Source organism: Temnothorax americanus, unplaced genomic scaffold (genome assembly GCF_048541705.1).
Source record: "Temnothorax americanus isolate GAGA-0224 unplaced genomic scaffold, ASM4854170v1 Scaffold16, whole genome shotgun sequence".
NCBI lineage: Eukaryota > Metazoa > Arthropoda > Insecta > Hymenoptera > Formicidae > Temnothorax > Temnothorax americanus.
Window position 1 is genome coordinate 3,179,512 of NW_027509297.1, and position 25,231 is coordinate 3,204,742.

General features: G+C 33.5%; 1 protein-coding gene across 1 annotated transcript; it reads left to right on the forward strand.

Annotated features, from left to right (window-relative positions):
* Positions 1-3,330: 3,330 nt before the first annotated feature.
* LOC143895643 (uncharacterized) lies at positions 3,331-23,514 on the forward strand. Its single transcript, XM_077402950.1, has 8 exons — positions 3,331-3,660; positions 16,608-16,830; positions 17,415-17,849; positions 18,194-19,451; positions 19,859-21,177; positions 21,578-22,152; positions 22,705-22,927; positions 23,402-23,514. Exons 1-8 carry the CDS (start codon positions 3,640-3,642, stop codon positions 23,512-23,514), a joined length of 4,167 nt encoding a protein of 1,388 aa, XP_077259076.1. The 5' UTR covers positions 3,331-3,639.
* Positions 23,515-25,231: the final 1,717 nt, after the last annotated feature.

Consider the following 25,231-nt stretch of genomic DNA (forward strand, 5'->3'; position numbering starts at 1 on the left):
TCTTTTGTAAACGTATCTTTACGTTGTCACAAATAATAATCTAACTAAGAGATTCTAAATGATATATCAATTTTATAGAATTATCGTGGATTAAAGAAGAAACGCTGATATAATTATTACTGTACCTATATATATTATATGTCGCTATGTGTATATGTACGCGCGTTTATGTTAGGGACAAAACATTTTCGAATATACGATATATGAGAGCAAAGGATCGACTCTTTTCGCGATTCTTATGATGCACTAATCATAATTAATTACCAGCATCGAGCGTGTGATTGCGACCAACTCATGGTACGTGTACAAGAATTATGGAGAATCTATCAACGTCGAAAATGCGGATCTAGGTCACGAGTTTATGTCTTACATTCCTCTCGGTTTTATCCTGCAGCACGTCCAATCATGTCCAGGTGATACATGAAGATATTAACGCAATGTATATATAAATAAAATGTACCAGATTCTTTAACAGTTTTTAAGATATGTTCCAATTAAACTCTAAAAGAATGATAGCTGTTTTGCTGAGCATAAGATGCTGATAATTTTTAGTATTTTGCAATGTTATAAATAACGTAATTAGCGATAAAATTAAGTACCTTACAAGTAGGTTCGAATATGTTGGTGTAGTTTCAAACTCTTTATAATTACTTTGAAAAATAAACACAGTATTTGCAAGTAGACTCGAACCTGGACGAAATGGGTTCAAACTCTCTATGAGTGCCTCTCGAAAAACTTCCAAGTGGACTTGAACCAGGATCAAATATATTCGAATTTTTCATGAGTAACTATTTTATTAGAAATTTGATTTTCCTTTGAATTAAAATAATTTGCAATGCAAATGCAAATCACATTCAATATTTCGTTCATCTATATATATGATGCTATTTTTACCAAGATATATTTTTCTTTTTTCTCCTTTAATTTAATTTTCATTTTTCCGATTTAAGTTTAATCTATCTTATTCTTAATTTTCTTATTTTCCTGTATAAAAAATCCTAAATATTATACATGCTATATCTACAATAATTATATGTTTAATTAACACAAACTCTATATTTGAAAATATAAAGTGTATTTAAGTGCAAACTATTTCTGTAGCATTATCGTTAATCTAAAACGCTGTAGAGCTTTTGAGAATATTCTTGTAGCGCCACCGAATTAGAAAGCTCTCAACTTGAACATCATGCACGGTTCGCTTCAATCTCCATCGATAACTTTGCTTTAGATAATATCTTTCTTCAAGTATTTATCATTTGATATCTACCGTGATATCTAGCAAGACAACACTCGAGTGCTTCACGTTGGCTGGCAGCACAAAGTCTAGTTAGCTACTGTAATTAAATGCTAATTGGATTTTATAAATAGTACATATGTAATCGCGATATGACGACAGAAGTGATCAACGCAGATATCAGCATAGTTAAGAGAATAATATAACAGAAGAATAAATTAAAATGTTAAATATAGTTTAAACTTAATGTTAACAAAAAAATTAAGAGAAGAAATTTAAAACTATAAATATTGTTTCTTTAGATTTGTTAAATTTTTAATTTTTGTGAATTCTGATTATTAATTATGTAGTTGGACATGCTATTGTTACATTTCAATAAAAATTTAGCCTAATTCTTATTTTAGATTGTATATAGATTACTGATTAATTCTATTAAATTACATGTCAAATTATATTATATCAAATATACCGAGTTATATTTATAGATTAAAAAACTTTAATTTTATACTTTTTTACAAAAATCTTATATCTTCTTTAATTTAATTTTCATTTTTTACATAATAACAGATCAAATATTACTTATTTATATATTGTAGTGTTCGCGTGGAGGAAGATGAGAAGAACAGAAATATAACAAAAATTAAAAAATATTTTGTCTACATTTGAAAAATATGAATCTTTACTTATTAAAAGCTATAGTTTATAGCTTTTAATTAGAATAATATTGCATTGTAAGAAAAGATTATTAAATATATTTTTCGAATCCCAAAGAAATTTTCGCAATTAATCTGTTCGAAACTGAAGTGTCAACATTTAACGTCAACTTGGAAACTCGGTGAAACTTTTCAAGCTCTTCGCAGATCAAACAAAGTCTCTCGTCCTTGCCCTTCCACGTTGCTCCAACGGTAACAATGTAAATCCTGTTTGGGGATACTCTCCGGGCCGCTGCCGATTTCTCAGAAGGAGTTTCCGCTTTTGCAAAGTTCTGTGGACTTCTCGCAAGCGACCACATCGTCACGTGAAAGAGAATCCAGCCAGTGGAAACGATCTTGTGGCAATGCTGTCCTCATTTTCTGGACAAAAACGGCTATAGTTTCGCGAGTGATTTGTTCTGTCTTCGGCCGGACCACTTGTTCTCAGAATATTGAGAGAATTCGATATCTCTTCAAGATTTGGTAATTAAAGCTAAGTTTTGGGTTGGTAATTCGATGCTTCTGAAACGCTCTTCGTTCATAACATACCTATTGTTACCTATTGTTATTCCTGAAGATCTTTAAAAAATCTTTAAAAGGTCTTCTTGTTATTCATTTTTCCTCCCGTTACAATATGGAAATACAATTTAAAAATTAGTCATTATGTAAGAAATAAAAATAAAATTGAACAAGATGTAAGATTTTTATAAAGTATAAAAGTTCTTTAATCTGCGTATATATATGTAGCAGAATTAATCAGTAATATAACTATACAGTCTACAAAAAATATTCTTCGTCACTCTTAAGCCTAAATTTTTTTAAATACAAAATAACGATAGCACGTCTATAACTACATAATGAATAATTAGTTTTCACACAAAAATTAAAAAGGTTTAAATAAATTTAAATAAGAAACAATATTTATAATTCTAAGTTTTCTAAGTTTCATCAACGGTTTGAATTACATTTAATATTCCAATTACTTTCATTTCTTTCCTGTCAATATTCCTTAACTATATCGATATCTTTATTGATCACCACATCACGATTTCCGCTTGAGCGGAAACGCACGTACTCGCACATATTATACGAGATTTATCCTTATCCCTGGTCTTTCCCCTCGAAGTCTCCTTCGCAGCCGGCGAAGCAGAAGACGAAGAGAAGGCAGAAACGAATAGAGAGCAAGACCGAGAAAGTACAAAGCTATTCTTAAAATAGGGCTCGAGTGCGAGCACCGCGAGTGCGACAAGGAGCTGTAACTCCGCGAGTCGAGCAGAAGGGAAGTCGAGAAGAGAAGGAAGAAGAAGAGACGCCGAGAGCTCGGAGTGAGAAGAGAACGAGAAAGAAAGCGAGAGAAAGAGAACGAGTGGGACCGCGGCGTGCCTCGCGGGTCGCCGGCTCTTCAGGGTCCGAGCTTCGTTCGAAACGAAGCGCCTTCGCAGCGCTCGCCACTTTCCTCTCCTACGAGGTCGCGGAGGATTGTTTTCTCGTAATAATCGATCGGTTCTACACTCGTGGCCTTGATCGATACTGTGATCCCTCTTCCTCTCGAACGTCCTGTCGCATTCGGGCGACCGGTGCCGGTAAATCGTGTAACGGTGGTGCGGATGCTTCTGTACTCGATGGTGGTTGGTGAAGACAGCTGCAGGAAACGCTTCGGGGACCTGTTCTCTTCTCTTGAAGTTCCGTCGCAGTTCTGAGGGGTCTAGAATCATGGCATCGTACAGGAGCTACGTAAGTTCGCGGTCTTCGTATATTGACTTCGCGATGATGGGGAAACCGGCTTGACTTAGCGTTCCGAAGATCTTTAACTCACCGGTAACGACACGGAGAAAAACAACGTTGAAATAATTGAGGAATCGATAACGAAATCTTTTCTCAAGATATTCGCTTTATGTGGAATCCCATTCCCTGCATCGGTTCGCTCATTCTTGCCGCAGATTCGTTGGCAATATTCTATGCGAACGTGCTGAAAGCTATGCAACTTTCTGCCTCGGATATCTTTATTGCTCGCTCGCCATGTGCGAAAAATGCGAATTCCTATATTGGCACAGCACGATGACGCACTTATCGGAATAAACATTTTCGTTTGATCGATGAAATCAATATCCTTCTTGACGATCCGTGCAATTTACGCCGATATTTGATCACGTGGCTTTTTGTCGAAACGTATTGCGAGAGGATATCGGCTGAAATAGATAATTGGGTCTATCTATGCATACGAACGTATGCGAAGTAATATTGAGAGATAAGATCTAGTCAAGTATCAGCATCTCTTTTGCATTCTCGCAAGAACTCTATTATTGATAATAATTTTAATATACTCCATTGACATATCACATCTACATAATTCCGTATGCAGCCTGCATTAAGAAAAATACGCCGGGTTTTGATATTTCTGTATTTTAATATCTGTGTTTAATGCTTCTCTTTAGTCGTTTATTATTATTATATATTTTTAAAAATTTTTAATTGAACGTTGATTAGAGATAAAAATGCATGCATTATATTTTGAGATAAGTTTCTTAAGACATATACAAATAATAAACCAACATATAACAAAAAGGTAAGTAAAGCATGTAACATAAATTTGCTTATTACAAAAAAAATTCGTATGCTATATAGTTTAATGTTTAATTAAAGGTTCTATGATAATTTAATGCGACAGAAATATATTTACACATTATGTCTATAGTCGATTAACCTTCAACGTCGCGAATCCGTGGCGTACTCGACAAACGTGTACGGTGTAAATGAGTGTATTAAGCATACCAAATATTCAAAGGGCACCTTTGCTGTTGGTTCTGGTCGTTGGTCCTTGCGTATAATTTGAGTGCTGGCTCCGCTTTCGTCGCAATTACGCAATGTAAATGAAGTCCATTAACTTTATCGTGCAGAGGTCCAGGTCGCACGCCCGTTTATTCCACCCGCGGACCAAACCGGGTGTTTGCGAAGTACCGCTAAGTCGAAAAGCTTTCTAAACAGCAACGATGCTGATCTATTCAGTCGTTAAAGCAACGACATAACTCGTTGGGTTGTGCGGCGGTTGTGCATTACGGCGCATAATTTTCCGCGGCACATTCGCACGTGTTTCGCGTATTCACGTTTATGAATTATCGCCACGAGCCATAGGAATATTTTTTTTATTATTATGACGGCCGTCGCCTGGACTGATTTACATTTCCACGCGTTGAGTTTTTCACTTTTAATTCGGAATTACAGTCGGAGTGGCGCGATGCCGTAAATGTTTCCAACGTGAACATCGTAGATCTCGCAAGCTTGTAATTAAATTCGTTCCTTTATCACGAATGTTCGTTAGAATTGTGCCTGCTTGACTTTGCTGCATTGTGTATAGTGGAGAATTCAACGCGCAGGAAATGAAATTCTACAAAACGGCAGCCAAATAGAAACATAGCAACTTGCGTTTGTATAGATATATCTAATATATGATTAAATTATTAGATTTCTACTTTAATATTCAGCTTTTGTGAAAGTCATGTAAATAAATATTATTTTTAAAATAAAGCGATAATTTAAGTCATAATATAATATTTCCAAAACTATATAGTTATCTCTAATTTTGATACAAACTAAAATAAATGTTTTCTTTATTTCATTTGAAAAATAAGAGTAGTTTAAAGCTCAATATATTAAGGATATATAGATAGAATTTTTGTTTATTTAAATTAAAATATTATCTAGGTACTTTTCGTTCATCATTCAGAAATATGTATATTTGAACGTTATCACATTTCGAAACTAAACGATTTATGTTTCCTCACTACAATGAGAAATACATCGTGATTAGAAAAAGAAGATCCAACGCATTCAGTAGATATAGTCCGGCTCGTGTCAGACTACATCAGACGCCGCATCAGGCGTAAAAGATCGATCACGCCGGCTCGTCGGCGGAAAACGCGGCACACTGCAGCTGAGACGTAGCTCGATCATTTATCGAAGGAGGTCGAAGCGTTCGTTAGCGCCGCCCAAATACGAATCCCGGTTGCATGCCTCCGAGAAACATTTTCGTGCATCGGAGCACCGTGGGTCGCCCGGCGCGGCGACGTGGCGCGGCTAGCAAAATTAGCCGGGTCTTTCCCAGACGGTGTCTGCCCGCCGCGCCCCGTGCGTGCATATTCGTGTGTAAAGCTTTCTTCTACCTCGAATATACGCTCGCGATCGACGCTGAAGGAAGGCGACGTGATGTATCGGGTGTCGAATTTCAAAGCGGCTCGCGCGACTCAGCCGTACCATGTTGCGTAGGGGATTTGTCTTACGAGCCATTCGCGCCAAGTTTGATACAGGACACGTCGAGGCACGGGCACAGCTCCCTCCTGAAAGCTCCTGAGAGATCCCCGGAGCCTTCATGAGGTTTGCCGTCGTCGACCAATAAGGATCTTTGTACGCGACCTGGATGCGAGAGCATACTCTTGGGCCGGAGGGCCGTCTTCCTCTCGAGTTCTTTCAGGTGACTGGAGCTCTTGGAGCAACGCGCGAACGGAAGTATACGTCGATGTATCACGTGAGACAGGAAATTTGTCGTAGACAATTCCTGTTTCTCCCAGGTTTGAATTACTTCTGCTTTCAGAAACGGATATTGTACTGTAGTAGATTAGCTTAATATCTGCAGTATTGTAATAGATTAACTTGTATCTTTACAATTTTTTTGAAGTAAAAAAAGAATATGTTTTGCAGTAAAAAAGATTAAAAATAAAATAATTCTAACGTCTTAAAATTTTAAATAGAGAAACAAATAAATTGCGTAATAATGTGTATTGAGAAAATAAAAGTCAATTTGATTCTTTATAATTGAGTCTCTTTGTAAATCGACTTATATTATCTTGCATTATAATCCTTGTTTTCATATCTTCTCATTTATTTTACGTCAAATATTTAAATATTTTTTACATTACATTTTTAACTTTTTATAACAATATATTGTATAATTTATGTATATTTTATGTGGAACTTTATAAAGATAATTTTCTTTTTAAAGCAAACTGACAAGACAAGTAAAAATTCCGAATGCAATAAAAAATTGTGTATGCACAATAGAATTTAATATATGACATCAATTAAGTACAGCGGGGAGTCTAAAGTCATTATATTTAAGAATTTTTCTTTGCGGTGCAAGTAGCGTCATGCTGGCATGTAATAAAGTCTCTATATGCATTCAGCGATCATTTTTAGTATTCCTCTCACGTCACTTTCTTCGTACTTTTTTTCATTTGTCTACAAACATAAGCAATATGCTCGTTCGTAATAAATGAAGACTTTCTCCCTGTTGATTCATCATCCCAAACGTTCTTCTTCAATCTTTTCGCGGAAACAGTGTAAAATAATGTCCACCTAAAATGAACAACACGAGACACATTTGATGACACTTGATGACTAAATTTAGACTTACATGTTTGCGCTTTAGATGAAACATCAGATATATTAGATTTCGAGCTTATATATATATATATATATCGGTTAAATGACTAATTATAAAAAAATAATTAAAGAGAAGATACGAAAAATTATCTTTAACTGTATATGTTCTTACAAAATGATAATATTATTTGGAATATTTTGAATTACATATTTTCTAAATAAGAAAGTTCTATAAAATAAGAAAAGATGTCTGCAACTTGGTGCTTTTTGTATTATCAATAATAGACGGAAACAGTTGTTAAACATGGCGAAAATGGCAAAAAAAGGCTTTGCCCGAAGTGGGATCATAACTCGTTGAGATTATATATAACTCGTTATTAATAACATATCTATCTTAATAATTTGCCTTGGGCACGCAGAGCGTTTATGGATTAAAACACTTCGTATATATTTAAATGTTTGAACGAAGATGCAGGGCAGAACAGTCTGCCTAGACTGAACGGAGAAAGGGATTTAACGGCTTCTTTGAATATTCCAGGCGGAGCAATAGCGGCTGCAAACGATGGCGTGAATGCTTTTAATCGAGCGTACCATTCCTCTTTCTTTTATATCCGCTTTGTGCTCTTTTTGCCTTTGCGTCGCAATAGAGCTCGATATTTATTGCTACGCAACTTGAAGCCTCTCGAAAAAAAAAGGAGATGGATTCTCGCTACGCACCGGATTTAGCTTTCACGACGTTTCGTTAAGAGATATTTAAAAATAACGATGGCGTCTGTATAACAGAAAATTAAACAATTGCTTTAAAGGCTTATAAGAAATAAATAGAGATACTCGAGACACTTTTTAAAATTGTTTAGCGAAACATTTGTATTAAAATCACAAGTGATCTTATTAAAATTATAATATATAAAATAGTTTTCTATAAAATATTGTAGATATTTTTTTATATATTTTAAATTATAAATTAAATAAATCAATGAAGAGCTATAATACAAGCAAAGAGCAAATTGCAACTAAATAATAATGAGAATTACGTACAATAATAGAACTGAAAAATTAATTTAATATGTATAATTATTATGCAATTAATTATTTTACAATGCTACTTTATAACATTAACGTTATTAATTACTTTTTATATTGTTATAATGTTGTTGGTTGCAAACTCATGAGATAAGCTATAGTTATAGTTTTAGCTAATAGAAAAAAGATGAAAAAATTTGAAATTAAAATAGAATGTTAATAATCAAATTCATATATTTTCCTATCTTCTTTAAAACATTTTCTGTAAAGACACCAGAGAGCTTTTACAACTCTTGCATGTCGTTGATAAAACGCAGCAAGGAGAAATATGCACGCGGATGCTGCAAAGTGAGAGCTTGGATGGTTATAACTGAGAACTCGCAGCTATATTTAAACGTCGTCGTAGACACGGTTTTGCCCTTTTTTCACCAAGGCGACGACGGAAGTAGATGGACTTCGGCTTCTGAATTTCGAAAGAGTATACGGAACCGTCAGATGTACACATTAGAAAAGACGGGCGTGCACGAGAGAAACTGGTTGAAGCATTGAATTAATCATAAGCCTCGGTGAACGCGGTAGTGCCAAAACTACCACGTGTTTACTCTGATGCTGACTTCATACGATACAGGGAACGAAGAGAGGATCGAGATTTGAATATTATATTCATAATGGCATCGTTAAAGTAGAAAATTGCTTTGCCACTTATTGCTTTAACGGAGTGTAAATGATCATATTTAAAAGCATATAAAGAATCTCTAGTTTTATAATAAAGCGAATGGAAATTGTAAACAAAATCATGAGCAAAATTATAATAAAATACTATAATTTATATTTATTATAAAGAAAAAGTTTTATTATAAAAAAACTATGAATTTTATAATAAATATAAATATTATATTTATTATAAAAAAAAAACTCTGAACAATTTTACGTTCATGAATGTTAATTCTTTTTTCTATTATCATATCTTAATTGAGTTATATTTTATATTAGATATTTGTTATTTTATTGGTATAGATCTTATTAAAAATTATAGTTTTTTTAAAGTAAAGACGTATATTGTATTAGCTTATTTTTTACTTGTTTTTTTTTTTAATATTAAAAAATTGAGAAACAGCAAATAAAAATTAAAATCAATATAAACTTCTTGTTGCATAAATACATCAACATTTACTTTTTACTACTTCTTGATGATATATGTAATCAAGAATGTGTCAACGATTAAAAGGTGCTTCTAATCTAAGCGAGCACATATAGATAGAGCTCACAAAATTCTCAATATTACTCTATATCTTGTTGCGAAGGTGTTTAGATTAGTATTTTACGCCATTTACGTATATTACAATTATAAATATACAAATAGCTATTTGATTAAAGCCGACAGCCGACAACCGAAACTGTCGAAATATTTGCCCGTATATTATCAAATTTCCAACGAAAATGGGTATTTCTGGATCGTGCCAGACCAGAACTAGCACGTCGTTGATGTTTTGACGTCGTCGCCTTGTTAGCGACGCCGCGACGCGTCGCGTCAGGCAACAAGGTTGTTGGCAAACACAGCTGATCTCGTGGATCAATTGCCGGAATTGAACCCAATTTCACCCCGCGCAGGTTCACTCGGTGCATAGTGTCGACGAGCCAAATCGATAAGCGCGCATCTGCAAATATTCGACGGTTCGTTACGCGAAGAATCATTGCGTCTAGAATAAAATCATCAGCAATTCTCTGTGAGAAATCCTTAACTCAGCGTGATCAGTGATTATTTTGAATTAACACTACAATTTTCAAAAAAAGTCACACACTTAACTCAGCGTGATCAGTGATTATTTTGAAATAACGCTAATTTTCAACAAAAGTCACACATAATGGTTTCAAACCTTAAATAATGAGAAATTTTTTCACATATAAAATTAATCTTCTTTTATGAAAATATGGAAAATTAAAAGTAATAAATATTCCAAGAGTTTTAGCAAAGTGCATAACTGCTGAACGACAAACAATATACTAAACGTAAAAATAATAGTTAATTACAAATAAAAATATTTTTATAAATTATACTATTGATAAAAGACATTGAATTCTGTTAAATAGTAGCAAATAATAATGCATGCCTATATAGTTGATGTGCTTTTCTGTCTCATCTATAATACTTTTCTATATTATTTCAATGACGATGAGATATATCATTTTACGAAAGCGATTTGCCACAGTTATATACGGTGACAGAGAGATATAAAAAATTATGCATTTCACGCATGCAGGAATGATACGTCCGTTTGATGGAACAGGTTAACTCGTCTGCGTGTGGCTGGAAAAATTTATGATCTATTCGTCGGTGTTAGATTCAATTTGCGAGACATCGCTGAAATTGCAGCCGGTTCACTTCCGCGTGAGATTGTAAATTGCAATCATTTTCCAGGTTTTATGTTTATTACTTGACTAATCTATTGCAGCTACCGTTTTGTCATAAATTTGTGCGACTAAATCCAAATAGTTTTTAATGTTAAAAAAAATTGATGTATATATATATATATACTTCATATAATACTAACATTAAGTTCTTTTAAATTTAAAGAATAGATATGGTCTTCATTTTCGTAGCATAATTTAATTTTGTTATCTGTGTAAAAATCTGTTTATAATTTTGTCACAGTATATATTATACATATGAATATGTTTTGTTTTCCCGATTATGAAGATGGAATGAATGATGAAAGAGCGAATTATGGATATTTATCCATTTGTTAGCTCTCTTGTGATACAACATATATAGTAATATTAGATCTTTTAATAATATTTATATATTTAATAATCTATATTTAAAAAAATCTTCTTAATATAAAAAAATTATGTTTCACAAAGATATTGTATTTTATGACTCTCTTATGCCAAGCTAAAGATTATATAGCTTACAATCAATAAGCGTATTCGTAGAAAAAAAAACAATATATATTCAGCGTTATACATACCTATTGACACACGATAACGTATTATTGCTTCGTAGAATTGCAATTCGCTCGAACATCATAGATCTTGCGAAACGTTAAAACAAGACGAACGATCGATACTTCGTAGTATCGACGACACAATCCAGCAACGACAATGTAATGATGAACGATTTATCGGCTCGTAACGCCATTGAGAAGTTTACCGTCTTTGAAACCGGATCGAAGAGTTTCAGCCACAAAACTTCCGGCAGTTTACACGGTGCCAAAAGTTTTCCAATTACACGGCAAGCCGTCCAGTTTGCTCGTCAGAACCCCATACTCTGACATTTTCCAATCTGTACTCTATCCGCGAAAGAAATCTTTTTGTAGGGCATTTTTTCTAACCGCTGCTAAGATTTCAAGAAAAATTTAAGTTTCGGTATTATCTCACATAAGGATTATATCTTATTGTATAAATAATTTGCCAAACTCCAAAGCCAAATTTCTACAGACAGTCACAACGCGATAAATTATTATTTTTCGAATCTTAAATTTGTATTTGGTCTTTTGTTTTTGAGAAATTTACTTGAGGAAATTGTCAGTGAACATTAACAGAAATGTTGATATCAGAATTAACTGTTTTCATCTTATATTTGAGAAAAACATATTGTGGTTATATAATAAATAATAATATAAATAAAAATAGAACTGAATGTACTTTCTTGCGTATCAAGCTTACTTAAAATCAATATAGTAAAGTAATAGCATATCTGTATAGCTTTGCGTAAAGTTAACTACTAAAATAAAATACACACAATTTAATAATTTAATGTTTTTATTGTTTATTTTTGTATTTGTATGTGTATTATAAATGTTTGTAATGTTTTATTTATTAATATTTTAATAACTTGATAGTCTCTACGTTATTTAAATAACATAGACACGTGGTTCTTATATTCCCCCATAACATAATTTAATTTTATTATCTGTTAAAAAAATCTGTTTATAATTTTGTCACAGTATTATACGAATATATTTTGTTTTCCTGATTATGAAACGAATGATGGAAATTTATCCATTTGTACTAACACAGTCGAATGTCGAATTTAACGTAAAATATATAATAAGCATAGGTATAATTTTAAAATGTCAGAATGTAACATATAATTTAATTAACGTTAAAAAGTCGATAATCTTTTCGTCGAAAAAGTTGGTATCATGACTATCATGTAAAATTTACTTTTAAAATGTCGTTTCTAAAAGCATCACGTGTTTGCACGTGTGGCGAGGCTCCCTGAAATCGCTTCCTCGATTCACATCGTGACGTGCCAAAAATCTTGGCGTGTGCCCAATGTGCGAATCGTAAAATAACAGACCGTCGTGAACAGCAACCTAATTTGCTTTCTCGTACGATAACTATAATGAAAACTACATGTTCTCTTATGGTGGAAGTCAGCTTTCTCTATTAAATAATTCATAAGATAATTGTAAAGCTGCAAATTAATTAGTAAAAATAGCTAATATCGATATAATTATGTTAGAACAATATTAAATTTAATTAAATCCAAAACATATAAAAATTGCCATCCAAGTATTCGGTATAACAATATAAAAAATAAATCTTATCAAAAATAAAATTATTTTAATGGCCATGATTGAGTATCAAATAATTTTTTAATTAGTTATAGCGGGTAGTCCAGAAAGATCAATGGCAATTCGACTCTATTTAAGAATAGAAGTTAAGAATACAATTAAGCAACATTTTCGTCCTATCGAGCTCGTGACAGCTGGTCGTGCGTCATAAATTATAATAATGCACCGAGTCGCCGGAGGTTAAATCAGGCTGACACTCTTCAATTATCTGGTCTCCCCTCAAGCTGATACCACGATGCATCGGTCGCCCACATCCTCATCAGTGTCATTGAGAATGTACCGAATCATCGCGAATAAAACGTTTAGTCTTTCGTAAGCCTGAATACTTCTTTTAAACAAGTGCAGCACTTGAAGCATCAACGTGCTAAGTCACGGGAAGAAAAGACATTCATATAGCTCACATGCTCACATATTTGAGCCATTTATGTTCAAAGCAGCGTAAGAACAGCTTTAAACATCTTACTAAAATTGAATTACATTGCATTTATATTTACATCTTATTCAAATAAATAAATAATATAATATAATATATATCTAATATTATTATATAACATATATATAATATTTTTCAAAAATCTGACTTTTTGGTTCAATTTCTTTAAGCAATTAATTAGACAAAACAGCTGTATTTGTATGGTAATCTATATTCTATATTAAAAATATTTGAAATATAAAGCGTTATTTTTCAAATAAACATACGCAAACATTTTTTTCAAAATTTTTAGAAACAAAAAATCAATTAAATTTAATTAAAAATAATGAAAGAGCGTAATTAACAATCTTTAGATATGATCTATTTTACATATTTGTTAAACGTGCAGATTTAATTGTTTATTTTATACAAATACTCTATCTAACGTTTTTCTAGTACACTGATGGGGTGGCTTTTTCTATTTTACTATTTTTGATATTTTATTTATATTTACTTTTGTTTTACAAAACATATGCAAATATTATTTAAATTTCAATTTTACGGTAAGGAAATAAAAATGCGAAAAATATCTCCTTTTTAACTCTTCGTGAAAATATATTCTGACTTGACTCTCGAGTCGAGACGAGAAGGTATAACGTGCAAGAATGATAACATTTAACGATCAATACTGTACATATGGATAGAAGTAAATGCAAATATCAAAACATATCGCGACATATATTTCATGTAATATGCAATTGCGCGCGTATATTATTTTTACGTACTCGTCCGTGTGCGACGATGGTGCTGTGATATCGCGTCGGGCTTCCAGATGGCTGAACAGCCGTTCCTTTCGCGCTTGTATTCACGTAAACTCGGATATTTTCGAGCCGCGAGTGTAGACGGATATTTCGTGACGTATATTTCTGATGCACAATGGTCGAACGCAGATTTTGCAACGCGGTACAGTTTCCATCGCGTATACAGCGTAAAAGTCTCTGCATAAACGGACGCCGGCGTTAATGCGCGTTTTATATTTCTGTTAAAATTCTTCCATAAACAGTCGATCCTTAAAGCGTGTAATATATGACTAAAGCATGTAATATATGTATAAAAGTACACATATTTTATATCTTACAAATATATTAACTCTTTTTCCAAAGAGGTCTGTGTTCAAACCCTGGCTGGGATAATATTTCTCGCGATAAATTCTTTACAATGATTTTATAAGGATGCTTATTTAACATTTAAATTGATTTATCAATTTAAGTACCTATATTGATTTATTGTTTCAACAAAAGAGTTGTATTTTAAAGACTGATAAAAAATCGGTTAAATTTTGAAAAAAAAGTATTCACATCACATCATTATTAGACTACCAAGATCCAGTCCGGACTCCGGACCGTAAATGGTGTTTTTCTCCTTAATTGATTATATATTATAACGGTTCCGTTTTGTTTATTATTATTGACTCTCTTTGACAAGTTAGATATGTTTAAAAAATATGTCATTTATATATAAAAAATAATAAAATTATTATGCATTTTTTTGTAAAAATAATTTCTTTAATAATAGCCAAAAATGACTATAAAGTTATTTTTGTAATTTATATTTCAAAAAATAGTGATCGATGTACTGAATATATTTTTACAGTATTGTTCTATTTCAACGGTGCAACAGTTATTTAAAAAAAATAATAGATATTGTATCTTCCGCGAATTGTTATTTTGGTTTAAATTTTTATAAATAAATACGAAAACGCAATAGATAAAAAGTCATGCATGTTTGCAACATTTTCTCGTGAAAATTCTCAATCTCATCAATAAAGAGATAAAGGGAGAGTATAACGGGTAAGTTCTATTGTTCTTTGTTCTAAAAGAAACAAGTTACCTCTTAAATCCGCGTAAACGTGATAATGGGGTTAGATATAACGTGATGAAAGGACTTATCGCGTTTCCGACGTCGCGCAGTGCTTCCGCTCGAAGGACTTGCTTTGGCGGTCTTAAGGAACGACTGTCGTAATTCTATTATATCACCGAATATCATTAGCATAATAATGAACAGTCTTTTTAGAAGACCCAGTTCGGAAAACAAGTCGGAAGTTTCTCTAAAAGTGCATTATCGCGGGTTTTTGCTATTTTCAACTTAGTTTAAAATGAAATTGAAACCGGAAACAATTATTTGCTGCACTGCTCGTGATAAAAATATAACGAATGTAATTTAAAAAATACAGAATTCCATATATTTACAATTCAGTTTAGCTTTTGACGAAATATAGGCCTTTATTTGCGCCACCCGTTGAATGCAAAGGTTATTACTCTCTGCCAGGTCGATCTACCTATTTTGAGATTGAGGGCATTTTGCCAAGCTTATATTAATTACGAATTATTATTTTTTATTTTCATACACACACATCTTCAAATAATGTATTTAATAATCTGTTTTAAATATCGCAGAAATAATTTACTGTTCTCTTATAATTTCTTCCTTTTTATCAGTATTTTATTTCCAGCTAGATATTTAAATAATCAATGATATAAAAAGTTTTTGATAAACTAGGGAATAAAATAAATTAATAATAACTTAATCGTTTCAATACGTAGTTATGGAAATTGAAGCTTTGCATAAATTGTTTTTTATTTGATATTGTCTTTTTGGTCTTCAAATGAATGAACCAAATTCAAATGACAATTATAGCATTTTATAATAGTAGGTAATAATACTGAGAAACTTGAGGTAAAATTCAGGTTGTATTTATATTTATATTGTTTTACGAGTAATGATACATTAGATTAGATTTATTTTTATTTATCGAGCAAAAAGGTTCTTGATGAAGACATTCATCAGATGCGTCTTCTCGGTAATGCAAACTACGCATTATCCGTATTATCCTCATTATCTTTAATATCCTGGAACACCCACACAGCCTTATTTTTTGTGAGTGTCTTATTGGCTTAACGTCCGACCCCTTCTCGTTACTGTAAATGCAAGAAGTGACTGATAAATCTTGTCACCGTAATGATCAATAATGTATCTCGCGAGATATCAATAATATATATAATTTAAACAATTTATTTATACAACATTGCAATAAATACGTAAATATTGTTTAAATAACATTTTAGAAACTTTTTAAATAAAATTATATTTTTAAGATAATATTTTAACAGTTTAGCTATATAAATTAACGATTTATTTATAACTCTGATAATACAAGCTACATAATTTTATTTAAAAAACCAAAATAATCAAAAAGTTGTGCAGTATATGCCTTTCATTTCTGATTACAGGGTGATGTAGGAGGTTATCGAAGCAGAACCGGCGTCGGCATCGCTAGCACATTCGGCAGGAATGCTTCCGGTGGAAGTAACCTGCCAAGCTGTAGAAGCAGTTATTCCGGAGTCGGATCGAGTTCTGCTCGAGCTATTGCCAAGAAACGGGCGCTTGCTGGTTTTGGAGGCACTTTTCTTAAAAAAGATAAATTCGAGGAAAAACCGGCATTCAAATATTCATGTGAGATGTTTGTTCGTTTGCAATATTTTGCATTGATATTCTATACTATTTATATATTTATTATTGATGTAATCTAAAGGAAATGTATATGTATATTATAACACTTATATCCAGAAACTTATTTATATTTAATATTGTTTCTTAATTTTTTTGTTTTAATATGGTGTTATAAATAAAATCGTCTATTTATAAATTATATTAAATTTAGATGATGAATATATTTTGTAAAACATTTAGTTTATATTTTCTTTTAAATAATTTTACTTATAATAATCTCTACATTCATTTCGCTGTATGTATCACGAGTTATACATAATTCCTCTGCATACTTGTTCTAGAAATCATATATATAGAAACAATAATTAATAAATAAATTATAAGTTTGTTTGCAATATTAGCATTATACAATACTTTGATTATCCAATATTATGTGTTAGTGTGTCAGCAGTCTATTGTATAGACACTATAGACTTATCTCTATAAATAAGTGATTACAATTAGCAATGTAATAACAAAATGCATATATTGATATATTATTTTTACAAAAAAAGTAACGTCACAATTTTTCTTAAATTATCATATAGGCACTAAAGACACCGATAAAAGTCGACTGCATCCCGGAAGATCGTCGTCCGAAGACGTGAGGGCGAAAAGTCCGCTATCTGATAGTAGGTCGTCTCTCCTTGAGAAGTACTCGTTCTCAGCTGGCAAAACATCGGAGAGGCCGTCTTCCGTGTTGGACAGATATAACCGACCGGCTTCGCGGGAAAAGAGCAGAGAGCCCGAAGGAATATCGAGGTACGGATCCAGCACATATCCCGGATCGAGTTTCGCCCGAAGTTACGGCAACGATGGTAGAATCGAAAAGAAGGACCATCCGCCAGTCTCCTACAGAGGATTACGTTCCAATTCCGGAAAAACATCGCGCGAGCCCAGTCCGGAAGTCAGTGTCGGAAAAACGAATTCCTACAGGGTCTATTCAAGAGCGCCGTCTTACGGTCGTTCAGCTGCTTCGCCTAGTAAGTGCGACTATTTTATTATGTATTATATAATAAATTAAAAAATATTTAAAAAAATATTTTCTTTAAATATTTATTATTATTATTATTACTTATACATTTATAAATCTAAAATATAGAATTTTTTAATTAAAATATGTTTTCAAAATTATCTTTACAAAACTTTATAATTCAACATAAACTTTAAAAGTATATTTAATTACGCCAAATCCTGATAATGAATAGTGCTTTGTGCTGTTCTACAATTATTTAAAATTCTTAATCATTAGAGTATTCTTATATACGTTTCGAATCTTGTGCAAATAAACAACTAATGTTATAAGAACTTTCTACACTTTTTATAGGCACGTCCGAATCGAGCTCGGCTACAATCTCGACGAGATTTGGCTCGACAGCTGGCTCGCGATTTCTTTCATCGCGAAGTGGCAACGAACGAGTGTCCACAAGTGTAAACTATCCCGCAGAAGAAAGATTTCGAAATTTGAACAGTAAATCGATTAATCAGAAAAAAGAAAAAGAAGAAGAAGAGGAAGAGTCAAGGCTTACTGCAAAATCTGACAAAGATGGTCACCACGAGTTGTCAAAAATTACAAACCGTATAGAAGAGAACGAAACTAACAATAAACTTCCGGACAACGAGTTTGTGACGCTAACGGTGGTGACAAGAAGTACTTCACCGACACCTCCAGCTTCTTCGTCCTATGTCAGAAACAGGCGAGCGGAGATCAATGTTGTTCATCAAAAAGAAGTGATTAGATTTCGAAAATTGCCGGATACTGTGGATGAAGAGGTACAGTGTGATCAAATGGAAGAAACATCAAGATTCTCGAGGTATGGCAGCAATAGAGTACCTGGTGCACCCTGGTCGACGTACTTGGATAAATACTCAGGTGCATCATCAGCTGGAAGTCCATCTATATATTCGTCCAGAGGATTTACTAATGCGGGCTCTTCTAGTAGACTTAACAATTTCGCGTATACGAGAACAAATGAAGCATCAGCAACTACGAAAAGTGAATCTTCTGCCAGAGAAATTTGTGGTACAGATACTAAAAGTCAAAATGAGAAACTTCTCGGTTTGAATTGCACAACAACTAACGACGAGACAGCGTCCAATGACTCGAAGACATCGTCAAGCGGTCAAAATATTCATTGCGTAAATAAAGAAGACAGAATTCACGGTAGCAAACGATGTTGCTGTAGTGTACGAAAGATTGAAACACACGGAAACAGTAATTTAAGTAATTTAAGAAGCTCCAATCAGAATCTTGCATTTTATCGCAGAGAAGATTCAACGCAGGATTCGCAGGATGCATCGAGATGTGACGATTATAACCAAAGAAGACCGTCCATTCCGCGACTGGAACGTACTTCTTCAAAGAACGATGTAAAAATTCCTAAATGTTCTTCGAAGACTGAAATAACATCATCGAAATCCGATGCATACAGCGAAAGAAGAGGATCCACTCCGAAATCGGATGCCAGCTCCTCTTCTAGAACCGGAGAGTCTCTTCGAATTGTCGAAGGGCATTGTCAAGACCAAAATGAAAAAATTATTTCTCAAAAGCGTGATGTTTCGCAAAGAAAAGATTCGACATCGAGGTACGTAAATTTGTTTTCTAGTAAAGTAATTTATTGGATATACCTACATAATGCAAATAAAGAACATAACAAAATCAATTGCAACTTATCCGAATGCATTGCATTTTAATAAATTACATTATCTAATATTTCAAGTTTAGAAGATAAACTTTAGAGAGAGGCTAATTTTTAATGTTTAATAAATAAAACTTTTGGCAAAAAATACTTTATAAAATATATATAAATTTTCGGAAATAATTTTGTACAAATTATACTAAATTGTGCAAGAACTGTGCAGCATATCTGTTATTACTTATTATATTTAATGTAAAAGATAGAAAAAAATCTATAATCTTTAAAAAGACTTAACTGAAAAAGACTAAAAGGTTAAATGTGCTCTTGAGTTAATTAATATTTTTCATTAAAAGCGGTTCTTCGCAAAGTCGCTCGGCATCGACATCGCAGATTCGGAACGTATCGACGAAGAATACGACGCGTCAAATGACGCGAACCGGCTCGTCAGACGGATCTTCTGTAAGCATGCCAATTGGCAGATCGAAATCATCGTCAGCTAGTTCGGTGACGAGTCAGGGTATAAAAATAAAAACGACAACGCCGCCATCGTCCGGGAAATCATCGGCCGGTTCGATCCTGCCGTCAGTGAATCTACGACAAGGCGGTTCGCCGGACGCGCGCGGCAAACCACCTGTGCCGAAAAATGATACTACGACCGCCGCCACGCCGAAGTGTACCGTGGCAACGAAGTACGTGAACAAGGACTTCCGCAAGTCGACCTTGAACATGGAGATCGGTGACTTGTCGTGCTCCAAGTACGCGAGAAGAAAGAAAAGTCAAAGAAACATTTCCGTCAGCGCTCAGGATTTCGAAACGGCATCGGAACGGCATGTTCCCCAGGCAGTTTCTTCGGGATCCTTGACCTCAACGAAGTCCGGTCGATCGAGGTTCAGGACTCCGTCGGGAGAATCGAAGCCAATGCTTGGGAGGAACGGCTCGAATAGTTCACCGAAATGGGAAGAAACGAAAAGCGGGTCAAAGTCACCTTGCGGAACGAAAAAGAGGCCATCCGGGACATTCAGTTCCAGCAATAGTCAGTCGACCTCTGCGAATTCCTCCAGCAGCGAGGATGATGACGATCGTATGGACAAGACGGGTTCGAGACAGAGAAGAAAAAGAACGTCAGAATCGCCCGCGCGCGAAGTAAAAGGTAAAATCAGTGCGGGATCGTCGAGAACGAGCGTATTGGCGTCGTCGGCCGATGATATGTCAATGATGACGGAGAAACCACCTAGGCCACCATCTAGTCCAAGATCTAAGAGTGATCGTTCTGCGAAGACGGAAGAGGCCAAGTCCTTTCTGATGAGAGCGCTGGCGCCAATGACGAATTTCTTTAAGAACAAGAATCAAGATTCCGATGATACAAGTAAATCAGATGGTTGGGTTGACTCCTTTGAGGAAAACCACGAAGCCAGTAACAAGTCAGGACAGCCGCTATCATCTTCGAGATCAGTCAGTCAGAATCTGTCGAAAGGTCCTAGTTTCAGTAATTCTCAGAAAAGCGACGGAATAAGAAGAAATAATATGAAGATTCAGCGTCAGTCTTCGGACGAAAAACCATGGTGGTTGGATCCAAATTCCGATAACATTCCCGAGGGGATTCAAAGGGCTAGTCCATGGAATAATGATGTTAGTCAGGAAACAACAATCAGCACAGCCTTACCGGATGATGGTAAGTTAATCTTTTAATATACTGCATATACATATACATATATTTAGTATAAACATATGTGTAATACATTTAAATATTATATAATATATATAATGCTGTGTGCTTAGTTTATATTCACATTTTGTGAAGTCACTTGCACAATAAAAGTACAAATTATTATTATTATTTTGAGAATATAAACTATTATTACTTTAATTCAAGAAGAACAGATCATTATAACATAATAACATTTATACGTATTTAAATACATAAAAACGTTAATTAACGGCAGATTTTATATATTTGATTACTAACGTTTAATTAATTAATTTTTTATAAATTATAATTTTCAGTCTTTTTAATTCAGAAAGCGCTATTTAATCCTTGCGACTGTTATCTTATTTCTTACGTGTGTTGCTAGGAAAATATAAACTCAGAATTTGGCGACAAGGATCAGAAGAATATGCCTGGTGGTTGGACGACGTTGCAGCGGAAGAAGCGAAAAAATCACCCTCGCCGGTATCCCCTATTTCGAAACGGGGTTCCAGTCGAGGCAGTATTCGATCAGTTGATCGACGAAATCGCATCAGGCATCAGCAGTCCGGCGAACGAGCGTGGTGGATGAGTGACGACCCCGAGAACGTTCCGGAGGGCATCGAGGTCATCCCGGTGGCGTCTGCCGATAGTCAAAGTACCGACAACCCTGTCGATAACGAGAGCCTTTACTCTTCGAAACCGCTTAAGAAAATCCGACATGTCGAATCCGGGGAGAAGGCATGGTGGATGGACAGCTCCTCCAACGTTCCTGACGGGGTCGTCAGAATTCCCGTGGAAATTTCCAACAGCACTTCCGACTCCTCCGAGTCATACGAGAAGATCGATATCGGCGTTAACCCTGAACCTGAGACGTGTGTCAAGAGAAGCCTCTCTAGATTTCCTATCGAATTTCCGCCGCCACCATCCGAGCCCTTGGGAGATCGTGCTAGTCCAGAAGGGGTAAATCTGATCATCATATTACGTAATGTTTGGTCTCATACGTCAGGCTGATAATGATTTTATACAATTTAATGAATCACTCTAATTGTGAAAGAATGATCCAAATAAAAGACGGATAAATTTACGAAGCCTATATTGATAAAATTTATTACATACGATGCAAATTACTAAAATAAGAAAAATAAAAGATATTAATATTTTTTTTATTATTTCCTCATAATCAATTTCTAAACAATTAAATTCTTTAAAATATATTGAGCAATATTTTGAGTAATAAAATTTAAAATATTCGAAAATAAAACAGTTGACAAATGTGGATAATCAATCGCATAATAAAAATAGCTAACTATATTGAATTTTGCCTTATTCCTTTACTCTCTTTTTTTTCTTTCTTCATTATTATTTGTTAATAATCATATTAATTTAACAATGTTATCTATACCAACATTATAGTATTATTTTCAAGCATATTTTCCAAAAAAGAAACAATCAATAATATGAGAGGGCAAAAGGATTACCATAGGGTATTTGAGTTAGTTATCCCTGTTGCAGGTAGAGAATCCACCTGATCCGCCGGACAATTATGGAGGACGAAAATCTCCTTACGACAATGTGAAACCGGCACCCCGAAGATTGCCACCCCGGAAACGACCTTCTACGTTGCCGTTATTTATTGGCAAGAATACTGACATCGATCACGTGCTCGGCGATACAGCTGTCCTGTGCCACAGCCCTGTTCTCTCCCGTATTCATAAACAGGAACGCGTCGAAGAGGGTGAGACTGGAATGAATTTAGCGTCATTTAGCGATCGATACTATCGTACCTAGTTTACATAATATCAGTCGGATTATCCGATGTATCGCATGGAGCTCAACAAAGTGAATCCGAAAATGAACAATTGAAATTTGTTGTGTAATATTCTTTCTTTTAATTGGCGGACAAAAAGATAAATTGTCGACGCATTGTTTGGAAACGAGAATCTATGGAGAATTAAAATCTATGTGAAAAATATGCGTAAAGCAATTTGGAATGATGTATTCATAATACTTAACTAAAATTTATAATATTTCCATATGCATAAGTAGTAAAGTTTAACTATAGTTTTATTAATAAAATTTTATTAACTTTTTTATATTTTTGAGTTTGTTATGTGGGGGTAACGTAAATAAAAGTAAATAAATAAAGTTTTATATATAGAAAGATGTATGTTAGAATATTTTAATGTAAATATTGTATGTATTATTGCAGACTCTTCCGAAGACAATTCAGAGTGTGAAGAAATAGACGTAACTCAGGTGATTATTCATGATAGCACGCCAAAAACACCAGTAATTCAACGAAGAAATCGGTACGTTTTATAAAAAAAATATAAAACAGTTTAATGGATAAATTGCATATTGTATATCTATTATACATATACATATAATTTAATAGCTGCGTAAATCATTTAATATTTTTCTCTTTTCAGAGACGATAAAAGGATTCAACCTGATGGCTACATTCCGGTGAGTTTTGTTATGCATTTTTATTGCATGTTAACGTGTCAGTAGTTTTTTCTTCAAGTAGCGAGATGTATATATTGTAATATTTGCTATTATAATTAATATTATTCTGTATATAAGCAGTCCGTATATAAGCAAGAAACGTAACAAAACAAATATAAAAGTAAATATAACAATAAAATTTAAAAATATATATAAACAAAATATTAGATTAAAGAAGAAGAATCAAAAATTTATTTAAGTTGTGTACACACATAATGTTATAAATTATAATATAATGCAAATAATAAAATTTAAAAAAATGGAAATATTTTGCGGAGTTAAATATTTTTCTTTTTTTAATTCGCACTATTGTCCTGTTTCTTACATAATTTTTTTAAATTTTTATTAAATCCTTTCATTTGACATTTAAGTTTATTTAAAACTGAACACTAAGGAAAACGTATAAAAATGTTTTGTAAAAGAATTCTCGGTAAAATAATGTTTATCCGTTTAAATTTTAAATGATAAAAATTTTCTTAAGTAAATGGAATAAAACAGACAATTTCGCTGACAAAAAAATTCGAAAAATGTATTTCCCTTTTTAAATTGTGCATTTATATTTACTATTCTAATGCTCTCGTTTTGGCGTGCAATACTCTGTATAGTCATACATAAACGGATAGCTCGGCATGACTATCGAGAAATTCTCCTAACAAAGCCCTACGAGAAAGCAGATGAGATCAAGAAAAGTGGAAATGCGCGCGACATTATTGTCTCTTGTGAGGGATGCACGAAGAGCTCCTTGCTACCCTCTTAGAATTTTTCGTATTGTGCACGAAGAGGTAGCAAACAAAAGAAACCTTGCTTGAGTGCTTCCACACCGCGCCCTTCGCATATTGCGTTTCGGTTAACAATTATTCACTATGACATCGTCATAATTTCTCACCTCCAATATTATTAATTTTTGTCATAAATAAATATAATTATTGCATTTGTTAAAAACTATTAAAAGTTATTTTTATCATATTCCTTAAATATTGATATAAAATTTCTTTGCGCTTTGATAGAGAATTTAATTAATTACGCATTCACACACACATATTCAAAATCTATTAAAGGTGGTCATTTTTTATTGGAATTATATATGTATATAGTCTCAATTAGTCTTGGCTTTTAAAGCGATTCTGCGATTCAATTGCACGTTAATGAGTAATATTTAATACGAGATATAGAAGATTTCGTGACTAATTGATCACTTCGCTCAAAATTATGCAGAAGTCACTTATATTTTTGCGCCATTGTGTGAACTACCCTCGTGAGTGGCACGATAGCATTAGCACTCTCCCGCACAATGAACCCCTCCGTCACGTTTCTATGACGGGGACTCGTCGCAGTACGCAGAGATATGTACAACCGCGCTTATATTTCCATATTTTTTCACATTGCTGATGATTATTTTTTTAGTATACAATCATCTCACAATCAGCTTGTTTTATCCTCAGATTATTATCTCGTATGACGATACTTCAAATAGTTCTTTTTTCAGTTTAGCGATTATTAATAAAATAATTTATTATACAATATATGTGCTAAA